Consider the following 20026-nt stretch of genomic DNA (forward strand, 5'->3'; position numbering starts at 1 on the left):
GCACTTCTCACAGGACTATTTTTTATCCAAGCAGTGTCCATTTAATAGGAGGGAAGAGAAAACCGGGGCTGGGAAGTGCCAGGGAGCTGGGACACGTGAAGGAAAGAGTTAAGGCTGGAGTCACCCTCCCTGAAGCCTCTGTGATGCTGTGCAATGTTTCAGCCCCCCGAGCCTTCCTCCTCCTCCCTCCCTGTGTCGGAGTGGGGAGGAGGCGGGTTCTGCTGAGCTGTTAAATCCTGAGTGAAGTTTCCCCCATTTCCAGTGGCCACCGTTGTCTGAGGCTGGTTCGGAGCAGGGCTGGGGTTACCCTGACATTTCTGGGACCTCAGCCAGCCGAGAAGGGAAAGAGAAGACGGGGTCTTTTACAACTTGCTTTTGTCCAAGTGTGGAGAAAGGGGAAAGAGAGGCGTCTTTTTTTTTTTTTTTTTTCCCAACATCACATTCCTGTGTTTTTCTTCAGCCTGGAAAATATATTAATGGTAGTGCTTTCCTCTCTGGAAACAAAGGAGCTAAACGGGGCTGAGGAAGCAAAGAGTTGGAAGGAGACTTGGGAAGTTTAAAGTAAAGAGACTTGGAGCAGCCAGGATATCCCTTTCTTAGATGAAATCCCTACTTCTCTGGGTGACCGGTCAAGTAAAAAGCCAGACCTGCAGGTAAATGGAGAAGCAGAGATCCCAAAGAAAATTTCTGATAACCTCACCCTGCTTGTCAAGAAGGTGAAGAAGAGAGAAAGTTAAAAGATACTTGGGCAGGCAAACAGACCCTGGAACCTGTTGGGCTGCATAAAGATAAATCACTGAGCAACAGCAAAGCTGTATGGCACTGGTCTCCTTTTAAAGAAAAAAGACGTGAAACCTCATCCCTGGAAGGGGAACTTCCCTCAGAGTGTAAGTCTCAAGCCAAATTCTTCTCTTTCTGCTCTGCGTCCCGGACCCCTTTCCTTGTGTGTGTGTGTGTGTGTGTGTGTGCGTGTGTGAGGGAGACAGAGACAGAACGATGCAGATCACAGTGTCCTTTTGGATAGGCAGAGTCACGTTACAGATGGATGATCTCATTTTTTCATAAAACAATCCATTTTGTGCTTTCCCAAAACCAACTATAAACTGTACAAAGCCACCAGGGCAGGACGAAGGGGTAATCAGCATTTTTAGATCACAAATACTAGCCAGATTTTTTAATCACTTGCGCAAGACATCAGCATGATGTTAACATCTAACTTTCCTTCATTCTCCTCCTCCCCTTGAGCAGATTGCACAATGAACTGGAGGCCAGCTCTCAGCTTAGCCCTGCTCTGGGCAGCATGGCTAGTGTGTGGCTCTGAGAAGACAGGTGGGCTACCAGAGAGGGGGAGCCATGGAGCTAGGAAAGTACCCTCAGCGTACCGGGCTCCAAGCAGCCTCCTGAGAAGGCATGGAGCATCCCTGAGGAATTCGAGCCCAAATCCCCAACACCCCATCAGCAAGAGGGATTCTTCAGCACCTCCAAAGGCGCCTGCCAATCTCCTGCAAGGGGAAGAACGTTCACAGGCCAGGGCTATGGGAAGCAGAATGCGACGGGTCCAGAGACTCACAGCTGCAGCTAAATACTCCAAGTCTGAGATGATCAAGGATGAAGGGATATCGACTGCCTCACAGTCACGAGGGGTACGTTTCCCTTCGGGATCAAGTTCTCCCAATGTCCTGGCCAGCTTTGCTGGGAAAAATCGAGTGTGGGTGATTTCTGCCCCCCATGCCTCTGAGGGCTACTACCGGCTCATGATGAGCCTGCTGAAAAATGATGTTTACTGCGAACTGGCTGAGAGGCACATCCAGCAGATTGTGTTGTTCCATGAAGAAGGGGAAGAAGGGGGAAAAGTCAGAAGGATAACCAATGAAGGCAAAATCCTGGAGCAGCCACTCGACCCTGCCCTTATCCCTAAACTTATGAGCTTTCTGAAACTGGAGAAGGGGAAATTTGGCATGGTGCTCTTGAAGAAAACTCTGCAGGTGGAGGAAAGGTACCCTTATCCAGTCAGGTTAGAGGCCATGTACGAAGTCATTGATCAGAGTCCAATCAGGAAAATTGAGAAGATGAGGCAGAAGGGCTTCATCCAGACTTGCAAAGCAGCTGGGGTAGAGGGACAAGTGGTTGAGGAAGACAATAATGGAGGAAACACCCAGCCTACACCAGGTGGTGGACATGTCCAGGTGTCAGCAAGGAAGGAGGAGCCAAAGAAGAGCAATAATCAGCCAACAAGGACCAAAATAGTGAGGAAACCAATGACAACAACAGTGGCCACTCCTCTGCCTACAGTAAGGACCACTACACTCCCTCCCACCACCACAACTACCCGTGCCACCACCCACGCAGTGACAACAAGCCGGTCTACGACAACAACAACTACACCCCCCACCACCACACAGAGGACCTGGACAGCAAAGTCCCATTCCACAACAGAGTACCAGAGGCTGTCAGTAGCCCCTGATGCCAGCACGCCACGAGTCACAACCTCTGAGGATTTCTACTCTCCTGTGTGGAAGGCAAACCGCAGGGACCGGCAGCGCGGCCACCCAGAGAAACACCCGGTGGCCACTCGGAAACCCAGCAAAGCTGCTCGCTATGAGAGCTTCACAGAAGTCCCAACAGCTCCCCCAGTGCACTACACAAAGGCAAATGTGGGCAGGTTTAAAGATAATCGAACAGACAGGAAGGATTATAACCACAGGGACCTCAATGTCACACCAGGGCAACACAAACCAACTAAGACGAAAACACCAAAAAAGAAGGCCCAAGAAAAGATACTGAGCAATGAATATGAACATAAATATGACCCAAGCAAGCCTGCTAGTTCCCATCTAGAGGAAGAGTTTGCAGCTGGAAATATTCCCCCAAAGAAAGGAAAAGAATCAAAGAAGCATGAGCGAATGGATAAACCTGAGAAGAAGAAGAAGAAAGACAGACCTGAGAAGCTGCAGAAGAGTGAGAAGCAGTCCAAGAAGGACAAAGCTGAGAAGAAGAGCAAACAGGACAAAGATCGTAGCAAGAAGAACAAGAAGGGGAGCAGGACTGAGAATGAGGATTTCCCCAAGCCCAACAAGAAGCCTTTCCTACACCCTCCCAGGAAATCAGTGACCGACCTGCTAGAATATTTTGAAGGCAAAAGGCGGCTTATTGTAAGTAACTTGTTCATCTGAATCTTATTACCTATATGAAATCAGATTACCCTCCTAACAGAAATATGTGGAATAGAAAGTTTATGGTGGTTGTGTATTCTTCTGTTCTGGTGCTTTTGTTTTACCTCTTAAACTTCTAGATCTAAATGACCATTTCCAAGAGGGAAGATTTTGTAGCCTCATGTTGGCAGTCTTACACGCAGCATGAATATCAGTCACCCAGGCTAAGTTCTCTTCCCAGTCACTTCCATGAGCCACCACTATAGCCAATTGAACCAAAATGAACCTATAGGTTCATTTGTTTCTACCAGATATGTAGGTGTCAAGATCTATATTGTTCTGATCAATAAAATGGGGTTCCAGTATGGATTACATCCATTCATCACCGTGGGGGACTTGCCAATGTTACCACACTTCTATACTCAGCATGTCCTGCCAGCTGGCATACGTGTTTTGTACTGGTGCTGGTGTCCTAAAACTGGAAGCAAGCCTGGTGGCTTGGCAGCACTAGTGCACGTCTGACTTAGGATATGCACAAAGTTGTATGATCTGAGGTAGGATTGTTACATTTGCTATTTTTTCTGAGGGGAATTTGGCATTGAAATCTCCTAGACATCTTCAGAGATCCTGTGCAAACTTTATTTTGTTTTGGTTTTTTCCTCCTGCTGTTTTTATTAAACACTACACTAAGTTTTCAAGCCTGAGAAACTCAGCATGGTCTGAAGTTACTTGTCCCAGGGTTTAATAGTGGTGTATGTTTTTCTAACTAGTTATCTAAAAAAACACTTTACCTGGGACAGGAAAGCATTTTAGCTGTAGTGCAAATGTTTTTTCTGGCAGATGACATATATCCTCAAAGGTACACTTTGAAAAAAGGTTCTTTAAAAATATTGTTGTGGGAGCTGTTTTTTTGCAATTATACCATTGCAAGCTGGCCTGTTTCACATTGTCCAATAGTCAGTGTCAGAGGCATAGCTTTACTTTCATGCCCCATATTCTAATACAAATAGCTAAGATGCCAAGCTAAGATTCCAACCATTGGAATTTAATTAATCATTCTGCTGATGATTCACAGACCTGAGCAGAAGGCAATTTTCTTATCTCCCCATTGTTCCAGCTGTAGGGACTGTGCAGAGCTAGCAGACTTGCACTACTCAACACGCTGGCATAAATGCCAACACATAAATGCCATAAATGCCATATATAAAATTTCAACTTAACTGATTTTTAAAAAAATAATTATTATTAACTACTTATTAACTAATACTTGGCAAATCAAAAGCTTAGAGAAACTGCACAGAAATTTGTGATCTTTTAAACTTGGTCATATATATCAATGTTGTGGCTTCCAAGGGTAGGTGTGGCATCAGAATAAAAAAAACCCAAAATCTGATAGAAGAGCTAGAAGCAAAACTCACACCAGCACAGTCCTGACAACTTCAAGGGTGGTCTGAAATTTCAATGTTCTGATATTAGGCCACCTGTCAGCTGAATCTCCAAGAGAGCAACATGTTGCAGGCCAAAACTTGCTGAAGACAAAGGGTGTTGTCACATTGCAGTTCATTTTTCCAGTATCTAATTCCATCCTCAGTCTGCTTGCTGTGAGGTTTCATGGAGAATAAGTTTGTTTTGGTCATCAGTAAAAGCAGTGCCAAACTGAACGTTATTATCTCTTTGGCATGCATGGTACACGTGAAAAAGAGAACTTCTCAAGCTTCTTTGGACACACACACAAGCCCAGTTGTATCCCTTCCTATCAAAGTGTTCAGTTCTTTTAGGGTCAGTCATTCCATCTAGATGAACTCCATCATACATGAGTCTTCAAACTCCCTCTCTAGAGAATAAACCCATGCTGCTGCAGAAGTGCTCTGCCTGAATTATTCCCCATTACTTTGCTATACTTCTGTCTTTCAGCCCCTTTAAGAGACTGGATATTGTTTCAGTCTTCTTCCACTAGCTTTTTGAGAGGGATGTGGGGGTTTAAGTCCTACACATCATTAAGGATTTCAGATTACAGATTTCTGTGTGAATTTCAAACATTCAGAATTCTGAAAGCTGCAACTGGAAAAAATTGTGGGTTTTGAATCATGCAGCTCCATATATAACAGGGCTTTTATTGCAGTCTTACTAATATGGAGAAATCCTGACTTAATGAGTCTGGGTTTTGAGTGGAGAAATCCTGACTTAATGAGTCTGGGTTTTGAGGTTTTTTTATTTCTCTGTGGTGAAGCAATGCTGACTGACAGTTGATATATAACAATCCGTTCGTACCCACATGCACATCCCCACCGATAAATGCAAATACAGATAGATAACAGTGTATATACTGCCTTGATTTAAACAGTCCTGGCACAAAGATTTAGTCTGAAGTTTGCTTTGCCTCTGAAATATTCCCTGCTTTATCCTATGATGTTTTATGAAGTAGCTCAAATTCAGACTTGAATGTGCATTCCTGCTTACAGCCTCCAAAGCTAGGAGGACAACACAAACTAATGGTCTGGCTTCGATCTCAGTCCTCAAATCCTTTTCATGATCCTTTTTTCATTTGAAGTATTTCTATGCAATTTAAAAGCAACATGCTACATATTATGGCCCAGAATTCAAATCCTCTTTGTGTTTGACTCTCATCCACCTACATGTCCCAGTGCTGTAGTCTTGCCAGGGGGCTTTTGCATAAATGAGAGTCAGATCTTGTAAGTCCAGAAATGCCTCTCACATTTCTGTACATTGAGGAACTGGACTTAAAATGAGTATATAATTAAAAATAGCCTTTAGGCCCTACAAACTTATGAAGGCAGATAGAAGATGATTGCACCAGTTAGAGAATAAAGCGTAAGTTTGTAACTGAAGGCTTCTGGTGATTATCTGGTGATTCTGGTGATTATGTCCTTAAACCATAAAATTTGGAAGCAGATTCCAACTCCCTTTGTTTTGCAGGATCAGTGGCAGGTGCTTGATTGCAGTTCACTGCTGCCAGTTAGATTGATTACATCTCTAGAAGAGCAGCATTCCTCCCCATTCTGCTGGAAATTGCTGCATAGAACCACTGCATGTTGGTCTGCACACACCTTCCATGGAATATTTGCATCTCTGATGAAGGATCTAAATTGTATGCTTTATATTTTTTTTTAAAGTTAAATATTTGCAATTATTAGGGGGCTTTGAAATAAGTTACAGTAAAGATTTTTATACTTTTCTTGCTGTAACTGTTTCCTATCCCTGCTCTTCCCCCATTGCTGTGCCTTCTCGGCAAATATACGTCCTGTAAGATGTCAAAGTATCTTAGGACAAACAAAAGCTAAGTCAGCAATTTTCAGATGAGGTCACAGTGGCCTCAGCAAGTCTTCAACATCTTCTCATATGGCCACCAGTTACATAAGTATTCATATAGCTCTTGTTGTAATCACCCCTTGACAGACAAAACAGCCACCAGGAGCCCTGCCTGGACCATGGGATGAGGCCAGAGTGGCTGTCTCTTTCCCAGTGCTCCCAGTGGGAGTGAGTAAGGGGACACTGAAGGCTGTGAGAGACTGACAGGGAAGGGATAATAGGGGGCAGATGGCTTTCTGTAAAATCCAGGGCCATTTCTTCTGAAGAAGTATGGAACGGGAGCAGAATAGCTGGTGCCAGCAGCTGTCTGTGCATTGATGCACATAAACATAAACCATAAGGTTTTCCTGTGGCTGGTTGAACACTTTTGGGTCAAGCCTGGGCCTAAATGTACACCCCAAGACCAAATAAATAAAATAAGGCTATAGAGCTGTAAACACCTTTATGGAAAAAAAGAGCCTAGAATGTAGACTGGGACTTTAGTCAGTAAAATATGCATCTCCTTCATTCATTATACTAAACAAGATCTTTTGCTTCTGTCACTGACCAGATAATCACAACTCCCAAGGCTGACAACACAATGTACATACAGCAGCGAGATGAATATCTGGAAAGCTTCTGCAAGATGGCAACAAGGAAGATCTCAGTCATTACAATTTTTGGCACCATGAACAACAGCAGCATGAAAATTGACCACTTCCAGCTAGGTTGTCTTTTTTTTCTTTTTTTTTTTTTAATAAGTTCTTTCAATTTCTTTCCAACAATGCGGACAACAAAGGGGCAAATCTCTCCAGGTTGGGCCAGGTTCTAAGCAAGATCATCTATTGAGGCCTAGTTGCACAAACCCAGTCCTTCTCCTTCCATGCCAACTACACCCCTTTTCTATTTATATTTTATATTTTTTATGTATCTCTGGTATTCTCTGTGTCTAAGCTTGACGTGTTGTAACTTTACCACCTTCAGCATTATTTTTTGCATTCTTAAAGCCAGAAAGCCAGGGAACAGTGAAAAGGCAGAAAAATGTGATGCGACCATGGGACAGAAAGATGAAATTAGGCTCAGCTCTGCCAATATTCTGTCTAACCAAACAGTTGCTCTAATACAATGTCCTCCACCCCACTACACCTTTGGTTTCTGCAGGACATCAGCCATGGGTGGGTAGATACTGGCTAGCTAGATGTAAAAACTGCTTAAAGACACTGATCATTGTCATGACAGAGAAGAGATGGGTCAGTAAATGCTAAAAGGAACTGTTTGAGGTTATATTTAAATTTGGCCCAAGTTAATCCTGCTTTGAGATTCAACATCATTATGTCCCTGCTCTGAAGTACAAAACTTTTTTCATGTCTTTGCACTCCCCACAAGGTCATGGAAAAAGCTTCACTTTTCAGGGGCACACACTGGCTACCACCCCAGTCAGAGAGAAGTGTGCTAGCTAGACACCTTGATGTGAGTTCCCTCCCTTCCCAGGATCAGTTTTCCTAGGCTTAAGAGATACTTCTGATGTGTTCATATAGTGAGCATTCTCTACAGTAAGGGGAGGTCGAGGTGCATTTTCCCCTCCATACTGGCTGACAGATATTTATTTAGAAGGTTTCAATTCCAGGTATGGCCAAACTTACAAATTTGCACCAGAATTCCTGATATAAACAAGTTTACCCTTTGATGTCTTACAGCCTCTTGTTACCTGTAAAGCAAGATACCCATCAGAGCAACTGCTTGTTGCTGGCTATTGTAATGTTTCATCTCACTGAAGCTAGAGCTTTTGGAGACACCATTAAATCAGACTATGAAGAACTCGAAAAGGATCTCATTCAGCCATATTTAGTATCACCCTCTTTACATACAGTGGCCCTCTATAAACAGGTGACACTGGGCATCCATCTCTCTTTGGCAGCATTGAAATAACTGGTGTCAGTGTTCAGGTCATGGAGAAGTGTTCATGAAAGCCAGTGACAACTTTTCCTTTCATCATAATAGAGTTTGGACAAAGACTTCACAGTCCAGGAAAGCACTTAAGCTTAGATGTCTCCTGCATCTCAGAGAGAGAGGATCTAGCAAGGGGTGAGGTGTCCTGTGTCCCTGAATGACAGCAAGTCACAAATCCTGCCAGACTATCCATTTGTGCACCTCCTTGACATATCTGGAGCAGTACAGGATTTTCCATATCAGGCCAAAGTTACTGAAGGTCATTTTTTGTGTTCCTAGACCCATCTGCCTGATGGTGGACTCTCTAGGATTATATTTAGCTCCAGTCTGGCTAATTAACAGACATTCACTCTGACACAGAAACTATTTTTTCAGCCTGTTCCAAACTTAACCTACACCCAAACTTTGCCCAAACCACACAAGTTTCTGTAACAGCTGAATTCTCACAGGAGGAATGAACTTGAAGAAAAGTAGGAGACTTAGAAGGGTGTAAGTGAAATCTGATGTGAATTTCACCTTACATTTTTTCCCAAAGCACCACATCTTGTGTTTTTTTTAAAAAGCTTAAATAATACAAATACTTTTCTATTCTATCACCCCTTCTCCTCTACCCTTCTTGCTTGCACGGCCTCTTCATGGCTCACTCTCTGCCAGTACTAGAGCAACAAAAGCTCCTAAAAAACATTTTGTTCACAGTATTCATGTTGTAAATACTGTGAATAGCCTTAGCCCCAGGATGATGAGCTCTGTTTCTAGTGCTGTATCTTAGGACTGAGATACAAACTACAGCAACAGAAAAACTTTTCACTTGAAACTTCAAACACGTTCAAAGTGAATGAAAGACATCTCGTTAGCGCTGTTTGGCCAAGATCAGCTCATACTGAAACCAAAAATCGTTTCCCAGTTTCCTACTGGAATGACAAAAAAGCTGAGTGCCACTGCAGGGGTCTTCTCTTCACCCTGAGTTAGCCCTGTGGTCTCTTTTCCCCAGTTCATGGGAACAAGGCTCTAGTCAGATAAACACCAGTTTCAGGCTGCCTGCTTTACAATCAAAGCCAATACCTAATCCATTAGGTCACTGTACTACTACAACAAATTTCTAATATTCTTTGCAACCTCAATTGAATTATTTGTAGAGAGTAATTCATCCTCCCAGCCTATCTGGCTGCTAAAGATGTATGGAGAAAAGTTTTGACACTCCTCCAATAACCTGTCTAGAAAGAGCATAGAAAGGAGTGACACAGCAAGGTATTAGAAGGATCTTGAGGAGCTTAGACTGCACTATTCAGGAGACATTAAACATCTACTTGTTTCTTGTCATCAGGAAACCTCCCAAGTAATTTTTTAAAGACTGGAAATACTAACTCTAGCATCATGGCCAGCCTCAAGCTGCTCTAGCTGTATATTACTGACCCAAATTCTCTGTGCTGTTTCATTTGGATATGGTGCTTTCCTGCTCCTGTCCTAAATTTTAATATCTATTTTCTATTCCAGACATGGCTGCAATTCAGGAGCTGGTGAAATGATTAGTACATGGATATACATGTACAAGCATATTGAAAAAAAATCTAAATGATTTTTCAAGAAAAGAACAAGCAACCAAGATTTTTCAAAACCAGTTGAAATGTTAAATACTGACATGTATGTGCACGAGGACAGGCTGATTTTCAAAATATATTGGGATTGAAAACTGAACAGTTTAAAGCCTTGGTGCTATACTAATGTTTTTTAATATCTTGTTTATGCAGCAGGATAAGGGCTTCTGGGAAATTAATTTCCCCCTTTCCTCCAAGGTGAAATTAAAGACAGAGTGCTGTGTGAGTCCATGACTATTATTATTATTATTATTTCTCCTATGTCTCACATTAAGATAATGAAAAGCCCATGAAAGTGATAGAGGATGAAGATCTTGTGGACCAGCAACTCATCAGTGAGTTGAGGAAAGAATATGGGATGACTTACAATGACTTCTTCATGGTGCTGACGGACACTGACATGAAGGTCAAGGTGAGATTTCCCACACTTTAAAAGTAAAGACATTGGAAAAAAGTGAAACGATTGACAATTTTCAGGAAATTATACTACAGGCTTGCACATGAGGCACATAAGAATCATAGAACTATCTAGGTTGCAAAAGACCAAGGGATTGATGCAGGACTTGGTTGTTGCTGGAGGACAAGAAATAGAGTGTAAGAGAAATTTTTAGGAATTAGGTAGCTATCTTCATTTTTTGCAGTTAGGGAATTTGGGGAATTATAGGTTTCTGCTGGGATGGTGAGCTGACATCATAGGAATAGGAAAACCCCCCTGGCAGGGGTTTTGATGTAGTAACTTGGCATTCTGAATACACAGTTTGGCCATGCAGCAGGATGACAGCACATTGCATATGGAAAATGATCTAATTGCATGGCCTCACAAAAGAATATAAAGATAATTTGTTGCCTGTAACAGCCCAGCCTTACCACACTGCACAAGTATTGAAAATATGCCACTTCCGAAGAGCAGTCTGACAGCAAAAACAATATTTTTCCATGGTTTCTAATCTGGTTTAGGCCTTATTACGTATGTGTACATAGGATTACTTGAATGTTTATATGCAGTGCTGTGATACATGCAGAAAACTGCTAATATGTGGATCCTATTATTCATCTGTTGTTGGTTTTTTTTCTGAACAGCAATACTATGAAGTACCCATAGCAATGAAGTCTGTTTTTGATTTGATTGACACTTTCCAATCACGAATTAAAGACATGGAAAGACAGAAAAAAGAAGGCATTGTCTGCAAAGAAGATAAGAAGCAGTCCCTTGAGAGCTTCTTATCCAGGTATTACCTTCTTTTCTTGTAAGCTGCTAGTTCTAATAATTATTGTCTTTGTTGGAAAAATACCAATACAACTATTTCTGTGATTTTTAAATATAGCTTTCTCAGTATTTGTGGTGTAAACAGAGATGTAACTATAGCTCCATGCAGTCTTGTACAGAGCACTGGAAGTCAGGATGCATGTTTTTTCCTGACTTGCTGCACATTCTTTGGACACCAACTTCCTGTACCTCGGTGCTCCCATCATGACATGGAGATAATAAGACTGATTTGCATTTGAAAAGCAAATAAGGACTAATTCACAGATGTTAGTTCAGTGTTTTGAATGTACAAAGCATAGTGTTTATGGGTTTCAATCATCAACTATCACAGTCTCATTAATTCCATTCTAATCCCTTCCATGTAGCTAGAATCAGTAATTAATGCTCTGTAACTTTCCTCTTCTACTGCTTGAGATAAGTTGGTCTTTGCCAGTATTAGTCATGCATATTATTAAAAGCCTTGCAGATGTTTCTTGCAAAATGCCTGAAAGACCTTCTGCAGAACAACAGCTTTGTTTATGCAGTCTCTTTATGTCATATTCCTGCTCTACCTGCCAGACTTAAATTCCAGGTAGTAAGCATGTCTGGACAGTGGGAATTCAGATCTACAGAAAAGCTGTGCAGCTATAGCCCTGTCTGCTACAGGATAATCTATACAGAACCATGACTAACCCCATCACTCCAGGCTTTACCTGTTACTACTGGATCCTTCCCAGATACTATCAGAATCCATGGGAATACACTGTTAATATCAGCTGGCTATAAAAATAACTGAGGCAGCATGATGGATTATGACTTGAGGAAAGGACCAACAAGTAAATAAGTAGGTTATTTGCTCATAAACATTTTAAAATTCAATGGCCACTTCAACAGAAAGAGAACCTGTTACAAGATCCACCCCAGCCACCTCACCACCTCCTGTTTAGGTCTTGGTGATTCATCCTCAAGAACTTCAAGAAGAACCACAGTTTGGAAACAACTGACCAACACAAGAACGAGCTTATATGCTGGGGAGTGACAGGCCCCAAATCCTTCTTTGCTTGCAAACAGCCTTAATAATAAACACACATTAGAAAAACAGGCAGTGAAAATGCAGAATGTTGCATCTATAAACAGAACTGCTGCTGAGAAAAAGGCATTTGTTTGTGAAGCATGCATGAAGGTTTTAAATATTGGAGAGACTTCACTAGCCATGTTAACTGGTCAGATTCCCAGCAAAATTAATTCCAGCTTTGTTCAAGATTATCTTCCCAGCTGAACAAGACTCCTGGCAGTATGTCCCTGATGTTGCTCATTGGGGAGGTCAGTTATAATAATGAAAATATTTTTCTTAACAAGCCTGGCTGGCATGAAAGGAGCCTAAAAGAGCCAGAGCTGGCTTCAGTAATGCTTAAGGAAACATGTACCAAGAGAAGATGCTTCAGCTTGCAGGAGGGAGTCCCCCTGTAATACCAAGACACTGGCTGTGCTGCTCTCTGGGCTTACAAACAAGAATGGGATGCAAAGTAGGTAAAAAAGGAAGAAATTATGCACAAGGGGAAGGCTCTGGGAGATTTGTCATAACAGGAGTATTGACCTGTGCCTTCTGATGTCAGAAATAGGTCATAAGGCTGTGAACTATCAGATGTGAAGGAGCAACCAAATTAATCTCAGTAAGATGTAGCCTCAGACAAGCACACCAGGTACAGGGATTTCCTGGGGAAGGAGGATAAAGTAGCTTGGGTGGCTTTCAACCCTTTTCATCTCTGTGCAAATCTAAAGGAGATACTAAAAAACCAGAAAGAATATGGAGTAGCTTAAAGAAGCTCACAGATAAGATTCCATCCTGACAAATGCCCTAGACAATATATGATCCAATGTTTATATTCTTGCCTATTGGTTATAGGTAGTCAGGTGTTTTTTCTACACAAAGTACCACAGAGATTATTTTTCTCCCATTTTCAGAATAACAACAAGAAACTTTCACCCTTTTTTTCACATCACATATTCCTATTAGCACACCCATGTGTTTTTGCTGGTCCTTCTGGGCAAGATTAAAATTGGTGAGCTTTACTTTTCAAGGATAACTTTTTAAACTCTATAAATACATGTAGTATCAGTTGGTCAACAAGATATCATTATCCCCTAGTTTTTCAGCTACTTCTGTGACTTTGAGCCAGTGCCACCGTATTTTCTGTGTCTCTCAAGTGGAACAGAATTGACCCATTGCATTAGCCTTTATTTTGAGATCTTCACATGGTGCTGCAGAAAGGCAAGCTATTATTATAACAGAGTAACATCTGTATCCATTTAAAAGATCATTTCCTGCTATAAAAATATCCCTGCAGCTTTGCAAATTCCTTTAAATTGGATTTATTTAGGTTTAATGGAGAAGTACCTGTACTCAAAAAAGGGGTTGTTTGGAAAATACTAAATATAAAACATTAGTTGGAATTTTTAAAGGTTTTAAGTGTCCTTTAGAATTGCCTTTCTTTGCAAGGACAAGAGAAGGCGTTCCTTGTGTAAAAGCTTGGTTAGATGGGGAACCCAATATTAAAGAAAAATTTAAAAATTACATTATTGCTCCTTGCATAGTTTATATAGCCACAGGCTTATACAACCACATACCTACAAACTCAGATACAAATCCACGTGAAAGGTATTTTGAGCAAATGTGTTATAGAAGAAAAAGAGGTCAGTGAGTATTTACACAGAAGTATGAGTTATGTCTGAAATGGAGATACACCCTAATTCTCAGACAGCTCTTGGACTGCAAAATAACTGTAGTTCCAGCAGTGGTAAATGATGTTAAAGGTAAATGTCTAGTGAGGAATTACACTGAAACCTTTCTTGCCCTTAAATACATGCTTCTCAGCATTTTAACTATTGAAGGGAAGTTTGAGCAAAGACCTTAAGCTTTGCAGTGTTTGGTGAAGTGAAACTACGGATGTTTCTTTGAGAGCTTTTGTGTAAAACTCAGAACAAGTTTTATTCTGCCCCAGTGGAGGATAGAATTGGGAATATCTCCCATCTGGCTGTTACTTATGAGAGGTATGAAATAGCTTACAAAGAACAAAAAATGCTGAGAGGACTTGAGTCACGTGTCATGTTGTGTGCTTTTCTCTTTCCAGGTTCCGATGGAGAAGGCGGCTGGTGGTGATCTCTGCTCCCAGTGATGAGGATTGGGCTTATTCCCAGCAGCTTGCTGCTCTCAGTGGACAAGCCTGCAATTTTGGTGAGTCAGAAGAGATTATACTCTTGCTCCCCAAAACCACATCCTTCCTGGTGATATGCTGGATTCCTTTGCTCAAGGCTGAACCTAGACAGTCTGAGTAGTCTGACAACTGAAAAGTTTGCTATAGCTACTCTAAATACAAATGGAAAATGTTGTGCTAAGCAGGTAGTACAGCACACCCTGGCAGCTAAGATAACTAAACAAAATGTTTGCTGGAATTATTGGTATGAAACAGAAAAGGTAAGCACTCTGAAGCTTCTCTTCTAGCTTGTACTTCAGGAGATCAATAGTTCTTTTTCTTACTGTACAAAATAACAACATCAGTACAATGCACTGGGAAGAGCAGATTTTATATCCAGCTCAGAACTGAGCCAGGTATCAGGGACATGCATGGGCATCAAGTTGTTTGGGGCTTTTTTCATTTTCTTTCCTGTTTCATTACCAAAACCTGTAAAAACATCAATGGAAGATGTTTTAACCTAATAAGGACCACACTAGCCCCCTAACTAGGTACTTAAGATACAGCTACATAGACAGTGGAGAGATGGGTTCCTCTAGTAAAAGCAAGATGCAGAAACACTCTTCTGTGTTTCTTTTATGAAGCTTTGAGAGACTTCTACTCTTTAACTTAGGTTTGTAGCAATGCAAGTATTGTACAGAGCCCAGATTTGGCTTCTATAACAGAATGAAACAGGCCCCATTCGAAAGCCACTATTTCAATAAATTTCAGTTATTTCTGGAGATCTGCACAGTATCACTGCTACATTATCTGTTTATTCATAATCACCTGGCTTTCATTCTGAGCGTCAGCATCATCTCATTTGGTAACTACCAGAGTAAACTGACATGGACCACTGTAAAATGCTTTCTGAGGAATGAGATGTAACCAAAATAATTATTTCTCCCATTCATTGCTGTGGAATTCCTGAAGTGTTTGGTTTCAATAGGTGTTTTAAGTAAGTGGTGTGTTTTCAAGTATATCACCTTCAAGTCATGAAAACAGTTACAACAAAGATTTTGTAGACTGCAACAGACTCAGTTGCTACAGCCCCTCTGAAGGTTCGCCTTCCTTGCAGAGACAACAATCCAAGCCTCAGCCAGAACAAACAAAAGAAGTCAAAAAGAGAGGGTCTCTCCTAAGCCATTACTGGTAGACATTTGGAGTTTTAACTTTTTTGCTGTGCATAAGTAAGAGCTTCACTAGTGAACAAAACAGTGAAGAAATGCTCTGACTCTAGGCAATGACCTCTAATTTACTGGTGTGTCTGCTGTTTGTGTCCCTGTGCTGTAGAACCACACCAAAAGCAACAGCTTTTATACAAATGATGCCATGTTTATTGGACACACTGGTTTATTCCCATGTTTGGGAGAGGTGATGAGACTGACAAAGACTACACAAAAATCAGTAACTCTTCCTACAAAGCTACTGAGACTGACCCTTAATTTAGCATCCACAAACCTGATTCAGTTTATCTGAAATATGCCCCAGAATGGCAGAAAAAAAACCTATCTGACCCAAACCACGTTTCCTTTTCTCCACAGGTCTGCGCCATATAACTATCCTCAAATTGCTAGGAACTGGAGAAGATATTGGTGGTGTCCTAGAGTTGTATCCAATTAATGGTAAGTGACTGTTTCCAGTTTCTTCACTGCTACCCACCAAGGGCATTGCACAGTGCTGTTTCTTTGCTGTAGTTTCTTTTAGAGGAATGGATATCCCTGTGTTTTTCTCTTTATTTTTGTTTCTTTTAAGAAAAAAGAAAACACTAAAGTTAAACCGTAAGTTTTCTTGGTGTTCCTGTGCTAAACATATATAACTTGTTCAGGACAGAAAAGCCCAAGCATCACCTGAAAGTCATCTGTCATCTTTCTCTCCCACCTAAACATACAGTCACAAGTATACTTCTCTTTAGGACTTGCTGTCAAGCAAAAGGGATGCCCAAGTCTTATGTGCTCAAGAGTTACAGAGCTAATGGAACACAGACCCAGAAGCTGCTCCTATATGGGTCCCTCATTCATCTTCATAGAACTGCTTGGGCTGGAAAGAACCCTTTAAAGATCACCCAGTGCCAACACTTCTGTGATGGGCAGGGACACCTCCCCCTAGGCCAGGTTGCTCACAGCCCCATCCAACCTGACCTCAAACACTTCCAGGGATGGGGCATCCACAACCTCCCTGAGCAACCTGTGCCAGTGTCTCATGACTCTCACACTAAAGGATTTCTTCCTAATGTCCAGTCTAAATCTACCCTCTTCTAGTTTAAAACCACTGAGTTCTAGTATGTGTCCTCCTGTGAGAACATCTACAGATCTGCAAGGTTCCTTTTATTTGCCCTGTTTCCAATGAATTAATTTCAATTCCAGTGATTTCTTTCACTGTGACTGTTCTTCTCATATGCCTTCTGCATTATGTGCAACAGTGACACAATCTACATAGAAGCCAAGAATGTGCATGTGATGGGTGACAAAAAAGTCACCCCACTAGTGCCATACTCTAGTAGCTTCAGCCTAGATAATACAGACAAGTCTACTAAACCTAATAAAACTGTTAAAAAATACATCTTTTGATTACAGTGAATCAGTTTCATTTCAGAAGCAGGAAATCCTGAGTTTGTAAAAGGCAGGAATCCTACATTGCCAACTACTGGACTGTACCCTATCTCATTTTGCTAACTTGCTTACCCACAAGCCATCATCATTGCCTAACCAAAATATCAATGCTGGTTTTATGTGTTCACTTTCTAGGAAGCTCTACTGTAGACCGAGAAGACATCCCCGCTAATTTGGTGAAAGACATTAGAAATTATTTCCAAATTAGCCCCGAATATTTCTCCATGCTTCTAGTTGGGAAAGATGGAAACGTCAAATCCTGGTATCCTTCTCCAATGTGGTCGATGGCCATTGTGTACGATCTGATTGATTCCATGCAGCTGAGGCGACAGGAAATGACAATTCAGCAGTCGCTCGGCATGCAGTGCCCTGACGATGAGTATGGTGGGTATGGTTACCATAGCTATCACCAGGGATACCAGGAAGGTTACCAAGATGACTACCGTCACCACGGAAGTTACCACCATGGATATCCATACTGAAAAGAGCACCTTAGTCTCTGACTGCCTTGTGCCTGTCTTCTAATAGTTATCCCAGCAGCAGGTGGCCAGCTATGGAAAGCCTTCCCAGGTCACCTAGGTATCCGTGCCTCCTTCTTCCACTCCTCAGTCAAGGGACTTTGGGGCATTTGCCTTCTCAAAAATACAGAAGCCTTTACAGTGAAGCAATTCAAACCAGTACTATTGAAGCTTTAAACAATAAAGACTCCTTTATATTTTTAAGCCTTTATAAACAAAGGGCATCAGTAGGTGCTGTTTGTATTAAGACCAAACAAACAAAAAAACCCACAGCCCTAGTCCACGGACACTACCATAGGGCAGGACAGAAACTGTCCATCAGATATGGAAATGTGCTTTTTAGTATTTCTTTTTTCTAATGAGAGAAAAAAAAAGGTATATTTATTGGAAAGTGGGAATTTTGCATTGTGCTCATGAATACAAGCAAATAATCACACTTCAGGACTCTCCCAGAAAAAGAAAATTTAAGAAAGAAGTATGGGGCAGGCTCTTGAATAACAACAGCAATAATAATAAAATCTTTTTGAAGTACCTTTTCTAAAATGACAGCATCTCTTCTACAGTGCATTAACACTGTAATTAGCTGATTATCAGTAAGTCTTTATGGCTATGGAAGGATTTGTTCCAATATAATGCAATGTAAAGTTCTTAACTTCAAAGCTTGCTGCATGGCCATTTATTCTTCTAATTGAGATCCTGGTTCTCATTGGTCCTACCCAGCTGACAGCTAAATCCAAGTCAATGATAGCTAAGTGGAAACACAAGCATAGTTAGCATTGTCTGAAATACAGGAAATGGAAAAGCATTATTTTCATTTAAAAAAAAAAAAAAAAAAAGGAAAAATTTTCATTCACTTATATTTTAAATGAGTTGTAACTAGCTCTCTATCATAATGTTTTTAATTAATTAAACTATTGCTCTAAATTTCAAATATCCTTCTACATCTTCTTCTCATACCCTCTCTCACATGGAAAAAAATAATCTAGACTAACTGTTTGTAAAACTCCTTGGGAATAACTTGATCTGTTACTAAACCAGCTCCACTTCTGCCACATTTTCTGAAATTTCTTCTCCCTCCTCACATGTGAGGATCTGTTGTACCAACCCACTCCTACTGAAATCCATGGCAGGAACTGCATGCACAGCCATGCTTTCAACACCCTTTGGGTTGAATTACTAAATATGAAAGACTCAGAAGTTCAGGAATATCCTGAAGTGAAGGTATCATGCAAGCCTTCACAGTGGTACAGCAGTCACTTGTAATGTTGTCAGCCACATTTCTTTTTACAGAACACGGGTGTACATACAATGCACATGCAGCTTGGTGCTCTTACTACATTTTGCCACCACAACAGTAGCACAGGATTAGGGAGAGCTACAGCTCTAATCTGAGTCAGAGCATCCCCCATTGGTTGAGTTTTAGCATTTTCCTGTTTTTTTTTGTTTTGTTTTGTTTTGGGTTTTTTGTCTTAGACAAAACCAGAACTGGGCAAAGCAACAAGGTCTTCCAAAGCCAGATGCTTTCTTTAGAAACTTAGTCATAAAAGGTCAGACCTTGCTTGCCCTTCTGAACGTCAGAAAGGCAGACAGATGTGGAGAGGTCACAGGTCCTGGCCAGTTCTTAGCTGGCCACTCTCTGGGGCAGGCTGCCCTCTGTACCACACAGTCCACTCAGCATAGAGCTTCCAACTTCCCTCTCTCGGGTGACTGGAGCTAAGTAGGGAAATGTTGGCGTTGGACAGAACCATATTGAGAGGACTGCTGCCTGCAGAGAGCTTCCAAGCTCTCCCTTATCCACAGCAATTCCACAGCTAAAAGTGGTGGTCAGATAAATTAAAAAAAAGCATGCACCACCACCACCCAAAAAAAACCAACAACAAACAAAACAAAAACAGAACAACCCCCCACAAACCCAAACAAACAAACAAAAACCCCAAAGAGGAGCTATAAAAAAGAATCACAGAACTGAAAGGTTTCCAGAAGAAAATAGGAGGTCCCATAGCTGTTTTAGAAAACAAGTGCTAACTGCATCACTCTATTAAGGTATTAGGGTCAGCTGCCTAACTTTCTTTGCCTAAAGCAAAAGCAGAGGAAAGTATACCAGATGTCTTACAGTCACCTCCTGTAAACAAAGAGAAACACCTTTAGGGTGTTTTATTTCAGGTGTTCATTTCAACTTTTCTGTAACCTTGATCTTCATGTAAAATCTTTAAATGAAAGCATTTTTAAACTCATATTACAAATCATGAAAACTAAATGTCCTGTGCTAACCAGGAGAGAGGAGGAGACAGCATGCAAAAGAGAGTGTAACACGTGATCCAAACTGCCTTCTTCTCTCCCAAAATTCAAAATTGAGTTGTACAAGTACCAAACCCAGCCTAGACTTTCTGTGGGAGTTGCATTAAAAAGAC

At 41.3% G+C, this 20026-nt stretch overlaps 1 protein-coding gene across 1 annotated transcript; it reads left to right on the plus strand.

The window, feature by feature from the left end:
- Positions 1 to 229: 229 nt before the first annotated feature.
- CCDC80 (coiled-coil domain containing 80) lies at positions 230 to 18543 on the plus strand. Its single transcript, XM_008502638.2, has 8 exons — positions 230 to 887; positions 1249 to 3152; positions 7033 to 7189; positions 10282 to 10418; positions 11087 to 11235; positions 14384 to 14487; positions 16030 to 16110; positions 17233 to 18543. Exons 2-8 carry the CDS (start codon positions 1257 to 1259, stop codon positions 17577 to 17579), a joined length of 2871 nt encoding a protein of 956 aa, XP_008500860.1. The 5' UTR covers positions 230 to 887; positions 1249 to 1256; the 3' UTR covers positions 17580 to 18543.
- Positions 18544 to 20026: the final 1483 nt, after the last annotated feature.

The sequence above is a fragment of the Calypte anna genome, chromosome 1 (assembly GCF_003957555.1).
Source record: "Calypte anna isolate BGI_N300 chromosome 1, bCalAnn1_v1.p, whole genome shotgun sequence".
NCBI classification, from domain to species: Eukaryota; Metazoa; Chordata; class Aves; order Apodiformes; family Trochilidae; genus Calypte; species Calypte anna.

What these genes read in the sequence shown, in the direction of transcription:
- CCDC80 (XM_008502638.2), top strand. Translation starts at nt 1,257, where the DNA reads ATGAACTGGAGGCCAGCTCTCAGCTTAGCCCTGCTCTGGGCAGCATGG. An exon ending in AAGGCAAAAGGCGGCTTATT is followed by an intron (nt 3,153 to 7,032) that starts GTAAGTAACTTG and finishes GTCACTGACCAG; the next exon opens with ATAATCACAACTCCCAAGGC. An exon ending in AGAGTTGTATCCAATTAATG is followed by an intron (nt 16,111 to 17,232) that starts GTAAGTGACTGT and finishes TTCACTTTCTAG; the next exon opens with GAAGCTCTACTGTAGACCGA.